Consider the following 11000-nt stretch of genomic DNA (forward strand, 5'->3'; position numbering starts at 1 on the left):
TGCTTCTTTAACCTTCATTTTGTAATAGATCCTTAATCTGGGATATTTACCAAATCCTTATCCCATAGCTAGCATCTGGTATTCTCCAATCTTACTTTAACTTGCATTTCATTTCTCAGAAGTTGCTGCCACCTAGCTCAGTGCATTTAACTGCCTTTCTCTGGCTTCTTAACCCATTACATTTTTCCCTGATTAAAAAAAAAACCCTGAGATGGTTTCCACCTTTACATTAACTTTTCCACTTCTTACAGTTTATCCCTGTTTGTCCTCTTCTAGCACACAGTAGCACCATCTTGAGACAAGGCCTTAGAATAACGACTGCCATCTGCCTGCTTGCTTTCATCTGACTTAGCAGCTAATATTGTCATACTCAAGTTGTTTCAGAACTCCAGTCGACATCAGCATCTTTTGTAACTGAAGTGCACGGCTGCACTTCATGTTTCCTCCCCAAAGTCTTTCTTATGTCCAACTTACATCATTGATGTTATTCCCTACTTCCCCTTTCTGCCCTGCTTCATCTTCCATAGGAACTTGCAGCCATCTCAGACTGGTATGTCTTAAGGGCCTGATACCCTTATGTATATAAGAAACCTTTCAATCTCTCAAGTAACATGAATCACTTCAGCAGTAAATAAAAGATCCTTTAAAAATCAAAGCTACAAAGCCAAAGGACAGTATCAATACTTGAGGAGCAGAGGGGTGATGAGGTATTTAATTGTCTTCATAATCAAAGCACTGCTTCTTAACATACTACTGAACACAGTAAATAAAAATAGTTCAGCTGCACTCCTAAGGACATTTTCACTTGATGTTCTAGGAAATGCTCAGCACTCCTTTTGGGAAACACTAAGAGAAATTACCAAGAAAGCAATTTTAGTTTTTCAGACAGCAACTTAGTCACAAGTTTACAATGCCAACTGCATAAAGACATTTATCTCCCTAAGGTGCCCATTACACACAACCCGACTGGCATAATTTATACCTTCCTCCTCAAATACCAACTTTATTTCTTGTAAAGCCTGCACAAACCACTCTGAAAGGACACAGATGACATGTAAAAATTAATTTTATTGATGCCCTTGTTGAAGGTTTTGTTTGCATTGAACATGCTCAGCAGTAATGTCACCTCAGCAGAATGCCACCTGCTGTGGGCTTCTTCAGCTGCACTGGAACTTGCAATCCCACAAGCAAGATGCCACTCATCCACTGCAAGTGTCCACCACATGCAAGGTGGAATGAATGCTATCCTTCTTTGAGGGTCACCCTGTTCTGTTCACAGGCATGAACTGTACATGCTGGACTCCACAGCCACACGCATGTGGTCACATGTACATAAGCTTAGGTGCAAGTTCTGCTACCAAGAGAAAACACATTTGCATGTAGTGGACAAAGAGCCTAGTACAGACAACATAAACAGTGCAGGAGTCTCTCATTTCCTATTTCTGCTGTACAGAGGGATGTACCACAGGCTGGAATGGGCAGATATAGCAACAGCTCCTGAGGAAGAGAGGATCCCAGTGAAAAATCTGGCATAGTTTTGGATTCATCTGCACAGCACCTGACTGGTACAGGAACTAAAATGAGGTAGGACAGGAGGAACACTACAAAGGTACCAGGTCACAATTATCTCAAAGAAAGACATCAGTGAGCAGGAAAACAGCAGTATCACCTTCATTTGCAATTGGCAAGGAGAAACAAAAAGATTACAAGTTACTAGGACAGTGGTTATCTTCATGTAGCCATAGCTTCAAATTCCATCAGTGCTGTCTCCACAAAAATTCCTCCATCTGTCTCTTCTGATTCCCCAAATAGGTAGGAGAAGGTAGGAGAAATCCTACCTTCAAACACTGATGAAATAAGAGGAGAAGCAGAGTTACATGGAGATACCACTGCCCATCAGTTAAAAGATCTGAACGTATTTCTTCCTGTATTCAGAGACTCAAGATCCTTATAACATATCTAGAGAAACAATGTACTTCTTCCCTTCTTCCCTTTGTGGCACCATTCCCAATCTCAGGCTTCTCAACTTCCCATCCTGGGTGGAAAACTCTACCCTTCTACTTCTTCCAGTCCTTTTGAGGCAGAACAGCTAGATGTTCTTCCTGCTGGCAAGAACTACACAGCTCTCCAGAAGGGCAGATGCTGGATCATCACACTGAAGGTTCTGGAAATTCAACTTTGAATCATCTACAAAGGGACAAAAGCCAAACAAAATACAAGGAAGAGGAGCTACAAAGGTCATAAATCTCTAGAATTTCCTCTAAGACAGCAAAATGAAGGTGGTACAAGCTTAGATAACTGACTCACTAATCCTAGGGGACCTGAGCAACTCTATTTGCCATTGTTCCAAATACTTCAGACTCAGGTAGGGATGAGGTGGTTTCAGGTCAACCTTACTTTTCCCTGCTTTCCAGCACTCCAAGCACTGGCTTTCCTGCTTATGCTACTACAGACAAGGGTGCAACCCTAAAGAGATGAATGGGATAAGAGGCTGCATCCAACAGCCAGGGACAGGGGAAACAGGAAAAGTGCTCTTCCTCACTATCAGGAGCCTCTAGGTCCGGACTTGGAACTTGCCAGCCTTTGTCATGTATTTTATCCCCTTGAATGGCTTGTACTTCTCCCCATACATGTCCAGGCGATTCACTTTCAGTCCTAGAGGCAAACAAACACAGCATAAGACTGCCTGCTGCCACAAACAAAGCTGACAGACCTTTGGGATAAAGGGACAGAAGATCATACTAGTGATGCAGAAAGCACAGGCAAAGTTTTAGCAAGCAGTAGACAGAATGGAGGAAAGCTGACAACTGCTAATTGTTAGACTGATTCTTTACAAGCACATCCACACCCTAAATGTCTTCACAGGTCTGGAAGCACAAAATGCAAAGAAACGTAGGTAAGTTGTTTCACAGACCACCAGAAAGAACAGATCCATGTATCTCTAGTCAAAGCAGACAACTTTTGTGCTCGAAGAACATGTTTCAGGTGGAATGTACTTCAGAAGGTTTGCAGAGTTACTTCACCTACATGCAGAATGAGCACCAGCACAGCAGAGAACATTCCCCTTCTTTCCCTCACAGTTGCTTACCAGATATAGCCAGCTGCTGGATTTTAAACTGCAGGTTAATGGTGGGGTTTTCGTCTGGTTTTGATGTCCCGGCTTGCAGGCTCATGCTCCCCTTCAGACTTGGCAGTTTCTGGGGGTTTATTTTCCCAACATCCCAGGACAGTAACTGTAAGGAGCAGAAAATGCAGCAGTGAAACTCAAAGGCTGCACCCCCTGAAGAAGACTCACCTTCCAATGACAGTTTTAATGTTTCTACATGAAAAATGTCTTTTTCTTAGTACCTTGCCTTTCATATTGGCCAGACACAGGATTAAGGAGCAGATACCTCACAACCTTTGTTCTCCCTCTCTTTCCATGAGGTTCCCCAAAAGCCTACCATGAATGGTATTTCCACTATTTTTGCTAAAGGCCACATGGCTAAGCCCATCAGATTAAAGTTTGCAAGAAGACAAAAAAGTTAACTCCTCAAGTTCAAACAATAAAATTAGAACCTCCCAAACCAAATCAAAACCATTAACCAACCCTCAGTGTTTGCAAAAGACCAACATGCAGCACTGGGCATGACAACTAAATATGCAGAAGTTTGTAAGCCACCCACCAGACTGATGTCCCATCATACAAGACCACTGCTTGGATTTTCACACAGCAAGTGGCCAGAACTACAGTCCCCTCAGATACCAAGGTATTTGTTCTGGGGATTAAGAAAACTCCTAGTATGCAGTTGTTCAGAAAAAGTTCTACCCCAACATACTGCCTTCAGCAAAGCAGTGTTCATGGAAGTGTTCATGTAGGCATGAACAGGTTGACTGCATTTTCTCATAGATAAGAAAGATTTTAAAAAAAATTATCTGATTTCTCTCTTTGCTCTTACCTTTGTAACTGGATCGAAGACATGTGTTCCCTGGGAGGGTGTAAGGGTCATATTTAAGACACTTTTTGGCATCTGGCTAGTGACCATCACTCCCTCTACAGTCTTCCCCATAGTCTGCTTTGGCCCCACTGTGATCTCAAACCGTCCCAGTGAGCTGCTATCACGAAAACTGATGTTGTGCTTGACATAGACAGGAATTGCCACAAGACTAGAATAAAGACACAAACAGAAAGTCCTTGTTGATCTCTTGCCTTCATATTTGCTTAAAAGAGAAGGAACTGCTACACCCATTTGTTTAACCTAAGAGGAAAGTCAGGATTCCATTCTCAAGTCTTAATTACATTTTTTGTAATCAAGCTTGCTGTATCCAATTTTCTTTATCAGAACAAGGAACTACATCCAATAAAACAGGAGGCCCAAGCAAAAGATAAGAAATGGCTTTGCCTGTCACAACCAGGCTGACAAGTAGCTCCTGGCAGTGCAGCAGCACTTGAACTTCACGTTTGTTGCATTTTTGGTTGCACTTTTGGTTGCATTTTTGGTTGCATTTGCCACTCCTTTTCACCTGCTAGAGATGAATCTGACAAAGGTCTAGCAAAATTCTTTAGCATCTGTAACCCCAAATAGTACTTGGCAAGCTGCTTCTCGAAAAGAGTGTAAACATGGACAAGAACTTATGGTTCCATTAAGAGAGATGTCAAACAGGAGCTATCTTGTTTTATTCTAAAACGTTTTTATGAACATATTAAATTAATAGCTTGATAACTCCACATTGTCTACTTCTTTCCCTATCTAGTTTGTTTATCTGCTAGTAGTATTTCAAAAATGCTGGCTGGCCAGAAAGAAATTACAGAATCACTGCTCCAAACAAGGAGACAACATGTAATTTAAAAAAAAGAAAAATCCAAGTCACCATGCACCTCTGCTTTACTTGGCTCAACATGCCTCCTCATCTTTAAAAGTTCCTTCTTTTATCCTCTTCCTAGCCAGACAGATCCAAATTCCACAATTCACAGCACCAGACTCATCACCTACTTTTGAGCACTGACATGGTAGGACAGCAAGCGGAAATTTCCGTCTGGTGGAATGAAGGAGAGTATTCTCTCTGACTCCCAGCGCTTAAAACGCACACACGGATGAAAGCTGACATCGTCCAATAACCGAGGGTTCTGAAACAAAAAGGAAGTCACAAGGTTTGTGTAGGCAGCACAACTTAAAATGACCTCCTCCTCTTAGAAATCTTCTATCCATGAAGAGCCTACCATGTGACACACTTTAGACCATTTGAAGATGTCTACATTCAGACACATCTGATGGTATTATATCCATGTCAAAGCAGTACTCAATAACCTCTCTCCTTTCTTTGGATAGTTTTAATCCTGTTTTAGAAAACTTAGTCACGTCACATAATTGCATTTGTGCATACTCATGAAAGACGTAGCCCTTCAGGATATCTGCTTAAAGCACTGCTGTATCTCAAAAACTTAGTCACAGCACACATTACCTGTGTTTTTAAACACAGAATCTGAAAAAGCCCTTTTAGGCTCTAAGCTGCTGAAGTTCCTATTGTCATTTCTCTTTTCATCTGGCAAACCCAGTTTCTGATGTCCTAGGGTCCCTCATCACAAAACCACAATCTTAGCAGCAAGGCTGGGAAAACCCCCTTCAAAATACTTAAATAAAGATACATTCTTTGAGCTTTACCATAAAGGAGAGAGTAAGGTCTGGCATCCCAGTCAGCTTCACACAAGCATCAATCACTCCTTGGATTTCAGCAGTAATCGTGGAACCTGTAACAATAAAGTAAACACAGGTGGTTAGATGAACCTGGTCAAAAAATGCCAAAGTGGAAAAACTGTCAGTGAGGAGGAATGAAATCTATTTTCTTAATGAAATGCCATGGCTCACTGTGTTGCCTGCTCAATATTGGTATCATTCTCAATGACTCCTCTAGAAGACTCATTCATTTAAGAACCATGGACACCAGCAATGTCCATTTTAATGGCCAATGGCAATAGCTCCCAATTCTAACGGGACTAAGAAGCACAAATACTAAAGAGAAAATGCTATGCACGGTTTTTACTCATCTTCTAATTTCCCAGTACAGAATTGCTTATGAGACCTCAAGAACAAGGACAAATTAAAATCTTGGTGCCTCTGTAGAATTTTTGACTGAATAGCACATACAAATTAGCAACATTCCAAAGTACAAATAGGGACACAGCTTCCCACACTTGGATGAAGGTGCACCTATTTCAAAACCTAACTCTCTCTTCAGGCACCATCAGGACAAGTTATGCTATTCTTAGCCAGGAGCAACTTCTGTACCTGATTTGTCGATGATTGCATCTATCTCCTCAATCACATCAAAATAGGCCTCATTGTTGGTATATTTTACACCAGTACGTCTCCAAGGCACCACTGAGAGCTGTCCAGTGGGAAGCTGGTCACCCACATTAGTGCTTCCTGGAAAAAGGAAAGGAATCAACAACCACAGAAGTTAGGCAATGCTGCAGAACAGCCCTTCACCTTACAGAGCTTAATTGTAATTAATGCCCGAGAATATCTGTTTCTTTGTAGGAGAGCAATTACTCTCCCAGACTCCCTGTACTTCAAAAATGTACATCTCTCTTACACCCAGCTCTAAAACATACCACAGTAATGCATGGGGAAGTGTCTACACATATGGATATGTAAACTCACATCAAACTCATTTATCCTGGAAGTCATGTCATGTCTGTAACTTAAAATGTAATCTGACTCTTTTAGGTTAAAAACCCCAAAAGCAGATCAAAACCAAATGCAAAACCACAGTGCAGCTGGTGCTGAGATTGGAAGTAACCTCAAAGCAAAGCACTAACACATGACTCCCTCAATAAACTGTGCTGCATAAATGAGATGGGACAACATACATTTTCTTCACCCATGTCCTTATTTACTTATGCAGGAGTATTACCACCTGGACTCCCGAGTTTATCTTCTTGTTGCCCTGTACCTGTGATGGTGTTGACGACTGTTCGCAGAATAGTAGGAGGCTTTATCAGTTCCTTAAGAATATTAGACTCTGTTGCCAGTGGAAAGCCATTGTCCAGCATCTCCTCCAGCACCTCATAAACCACAACAACATTGTCCTTGATTATCACCTCTGAACAGACGCCAAAATAATCCTGTGCAAAAGAAAGAATTACTCAATGATCTCTGAAAGAGAATCTTAGTGATCATTCAGTCCAGTGCTCTTTCACACAGGAATAAATTGAGCCTCTTCTTGGAGGAGGCAAAAAACCACTGAAACTCCCTGTATTACAACAAGCATAAATTCCACACACACCACTCCCACATGTACAAGAGACATGTACAGAGACATGTACAACTCTAAGTGCACCTCAGCCACTGCTCCAGTAAGGTGGCAAATTCCTGTATCAGCAGCCCCAACTAATTCAGCAATTTTAAAACTGAACATTTAATTTATTTAGTCTTATTCTATGTGGGCTTCAAGCATCTTTCAGGAGAGGGCAAGTGCACTTGCACGTACACAAACCTGAGCTTCTAGTTACAGCAATTAAAGAGATCAGGCATTTTGCATAAAGAATGAGTATATGTACCCTGTGACAGTAGAGAAATCCTAGTTGTGCTTTATAAACACTCTTTTTCAGACACATCAGATTTTAATATACAGCTAAGCCAATGACGACCCACTCATGCCTCATATCCTCAACAAAAAACAACACCCAAGGGTCTGACACGATCCACTGCTGGCCTGAACGGCTAATCCACTCCCTGAAGACAGAGAAACATAACTCAGAATACAGCCAGGTTCTGACTGACATCTTGGAAGCAAAAGCTCTCATGCTACTTGTTTGGCCAAGCACACACTTCCTGTATGCTGGCAAGATGCTGGTCACAAGACATTTCAAATCCAGACAACAGAATCCTATTGTTGGCAGGCGGAAGACAGACATCTTTACCATTTTCCTGAACTGATCAGATGTGCCAACCGTAGTACAGAGGGAATACAACTACTCTGGGGCAACTCCTGCCCTGCTCACTCACTCACTGCTTTAGGAAGCTTCCAAGAAGCATCACCAGACGTAAACGCACGGGTAGGCTGTCCCTAATTTATTAAAGCACGTGGGTAGGAATTGCAAAAGCTCCTTGTGACAACAAGGCCAGCTTGGTCTTAGTTCACAGTTCCCAGAGCAGGCAAGCCTGTAGAACAGAAATACTGACTGCTGAAAGGTTCATCCTGTGAGCACAGGTAGATCCCGAATCCATCATAATCCTAAGCAGTAAATTCCCGACTTTGGCAAGCCCTGTCTACATCCTCACAAACGCGGACTGATAATTACGTGACAGGAAACAAACGAAAAAACCCTAACAGCTGCAAACGAGAGGAGCTCTCCGCCCGTTCTTCCCCGCTGCTGCCGGCGCTGCGGGCAGCGGGGCCCGCGCCCCTCGGCCGTACCTGGAACGTGTCCACGACGCGGTGCAGGAACTCGATGACGAAGAGCGGCGGCACCTCACTCTGGATGACGGCAACGAAGAAGATCTTGTGGCGGTAGACACTAAGGAGATAGTGGTGCGGCGTGGGGATCACCGGCGGCACGTTCTCCGCCTCCGAGGCCCGCTCCTGCGCCTCAAAGAAGTAGTCACAGACGGAGCGGCTGACAACGCTCTTCCAGTGCTTCTCCAGGAAGATGTCCCCCGAGGCGTTGATCAGGAACAGACTGTGGATCATGACTGCAGCGGGGCCGGGCTGCGGCGGAGCGAAACCCCCGAGAGCGCTCCCCACACACAGGCCCCGCCCCCAGCCCCTCCCGCGCTGGCCCCGCCCCCCGCGCGCGCAGCACGGCCGCCGCCAGCACCGCCCCCGGCGCGCTCGGGACTCGGCCCCGCGCCTCGTGACGCGGCGGAAAGGCGCGCTCCCGCTCCGCGCCCATCCCGTTAGCGGCGGCACGGGGCTCCCGGCGGGGACCGCACCGAGGCCGGCAGAGCACCGCGCGGCCCATGTTTGTGTGCCGCTCCCCCGCGTTACACACCTGACACGGCAGAGAGCGGCGCGGTGCCGGCCCTCAGGCCCGCAGCTAGGCGGGGCGGCCCCGGCAGGCGGCACCATGGCGCCTCGGGGATGTCACACACAAGGCCACCGCACGGTCCCCGTCATTCGGCAGGGTGCGCTCGCGGTGCCGCTCACCCGCCTGCTCCTCACCGGCCTTCAGTCCCTTCGCCAGAGGACTTGAGTATAGTCTGTGAAATGGGAAAATAACCTGGCTTTTGCAGGGAGGAGCAGCTAGGGGAACGTTTTTCACTACATTATTTTGCTCGTTTGTTCACCGTGGAGTAAAACCTCAGAAAACATCCAGCTGGCGTGAAAACAATTGTCATGTCGAATTTACCTAAATTCTCTAGCGAATTATTCCTTTGCACAATTAGAACTCGCGTTTCATGTTCATATAGTAGATCCCTAGACTTCTGAGTAAGATATGTCATGACAAATAATTTTCCTACTACACTGCTGGGAATAGATGAAAACAACAGAAAAGCAGTCCTTTGTAGGCCATTAAAACAGCTTTCTGAGCACACAGCCTGTCCTACAAGGAAGATTGGACTGTTGCACCAGCACAGAGAGACTGAGGTCAGAGATTTCACACCCTACTGTGATTCAGGACTGGGCAAACCTTTTAAGTGGTGATATCCCCAAGTCTGGAAGTTGTGACAAATTATGTCAGGCGCAAACAAAAGCCCAGTTCAAAGTTGGCATCTTTCATTTCTGTTGATTCATTGTAGCTGTTTTTTCCCCAAAATGGGGCACAGGTCAGTTCACTTACTCTTGACACTACCTTTCAATACTACTGTATGCATACATCCTTATTTAAAACATTAGGTAATTCTATATGGGTTAGATGAGCTTTATGCTATAGAAGTACAATAATGAAGGAGAAATTACCTATATATTAATTTTTCTTTTATGGTCATTATTTTATCAAATGCAATTTTTTTAATAACAAATTACATTTTTTAACATCTAACTTAAATTACGGTGATGAATTACACATTTGAGAGCAACACAGAGGCAGCAAATTGTCATTTAATTAGATCACTTCTAAATTTAAAGTAATTACTATTTTAATATAATCAGTTTTTAACACAAAGGCATTGTAAAGATTATCATATCAGTCCATGAGGAGATTGTATTGTTGGGAATCATATAGGTATCACATACAGAAAGCAGCAGAACATAGTTAAACTGGCAACACCAGTTTTTAACCTGAGCTTTAAAATCAACAGTCATGGGGTATGTCTTTTCAATAAAGGCATTTCTTTCTTGTCTCACAAAATGCAATTTGTTTTTGAAAGTATATTATGTTATTTAAATACTGCCATTTCCCTCTGACTGCCTGTACCCATCATCAAAGTTTTATTTTATCAGGGTTATTATATTATTGCTTTCCTATTATTTCTACAGCTGCTTCAGCTTTCTTAGCCATCAAGAACATTGGTGCTGATACAAAAGCAACCATATGGTAACTATTTCTGCAGACCAGTGGAAAAGGTTGTTGAGGGAAGCCTAGCTGCTTCCAAACCATCAGATCACACTTTGTTCTGAAAGTCTGCACAAAGCTTCAGAAACTTACAGAAACTGGAACTTAAAAGGAAACATGACAGAATATGCTGCCAGAAGAGACTTTAATTTTGGTTAACTTAAGGACAGCCTGAAAACTTTACTTTCATTATGTGAACCTCAAAAGAAAACTATGCATAGTCAAAGTGCTACAAAATGGTGCTGCCATTAACATCAATGTTTTTACGATAAAACAATTCCTTACCGTCTGTAGTTTGCCACATGCAGGAACTCTGATGATTTAACTATTAGCCTGTGCTGTGAAAATACAAGACAGAGTTGATGAAAAGAGGCCATTTTTTAGTTATAGTAGTCTACAAAACAAATTAGTTTTGTGAGGTTGCTAATAACAACCTACTGCTAATTTTGAAACAGAATAGTTTATATATTGACACTGTTGTAGGACTGCAATTGGGTTTCACTGTTCTGTACTGCATCCTCTT

At 43.2% G+C, this 11000-nt stretch overlaps 1 protein-coding gene across 1 annotated transcript; it reads right to left on the reverse strand.

The window, feature by feature from the left end:
• Positions 1-1048: 1048 nt before the first annotated feature.
• Positions 1049-8732, reverse strand: AP3M2 (adaptor related protein complex 3 subunit mu 2). The gene is made up of 8 exons (XM_066337361.1): positions 8401-8732; positions 6934-7105; positions 6267-6404; positions 5643-5728; positions 4974-5107; positions 3939-4146; positions 3089-3233; positions 1049-2655 (listed from the first exon to the last, which is right to left on the reverse strand). The coding sequence occupies exons 1-8, from the start codon at positions 8671-8673 to the stop codon at positions 2555-2557; spliced, it is 1257 nt and encodes a 418-aa protein (XP_066193458.1). The 5' UTR covers positions 8674-8732; the 3' UTR covers positions 1049-2554.
• Positions 8733-11000: the final 2268 nt, after the last annotated feature.

This window comes from Sylvia atricapilla, chromosome 28 (assembly GCF_009819655.1).
Source record: "Sylvia atricapilla isolate bSylAtr1 chromosome 28, bSylAtr1.pri, whole genome shotgun sequence".
NCBI lineage: Eukaryota > Metazoa > Chordata > Aves > Passeriformes > Sylviidae > Sylvia > Sylvia atricapilla.

Bases quoted from the DNA above. Each gene is read 5' to 3' on its own strand.
- AP3M2 (XM_066337361.1), bottom strand. From the start codon at position 8,673: ATGATCCACAGTCTGTTCCTGATCAACGCCTCGGGGGACATCTTCCTG. The intron at 3,234-3,938 runs GTAAGAGCAAAG...TGCTCCTTACAG, and splicing joins TCTTCGATCCAGTTACAAAG to TTACTGTCCTGGGATGTTGG. The intron at 2,656-3,088 runs GTAAGCAACTGT...GTTTGCCTCTAG, and splicing joins CCAGCAGCTGGCTATATCTG to GACTGAAAGTGAATCGCCTG.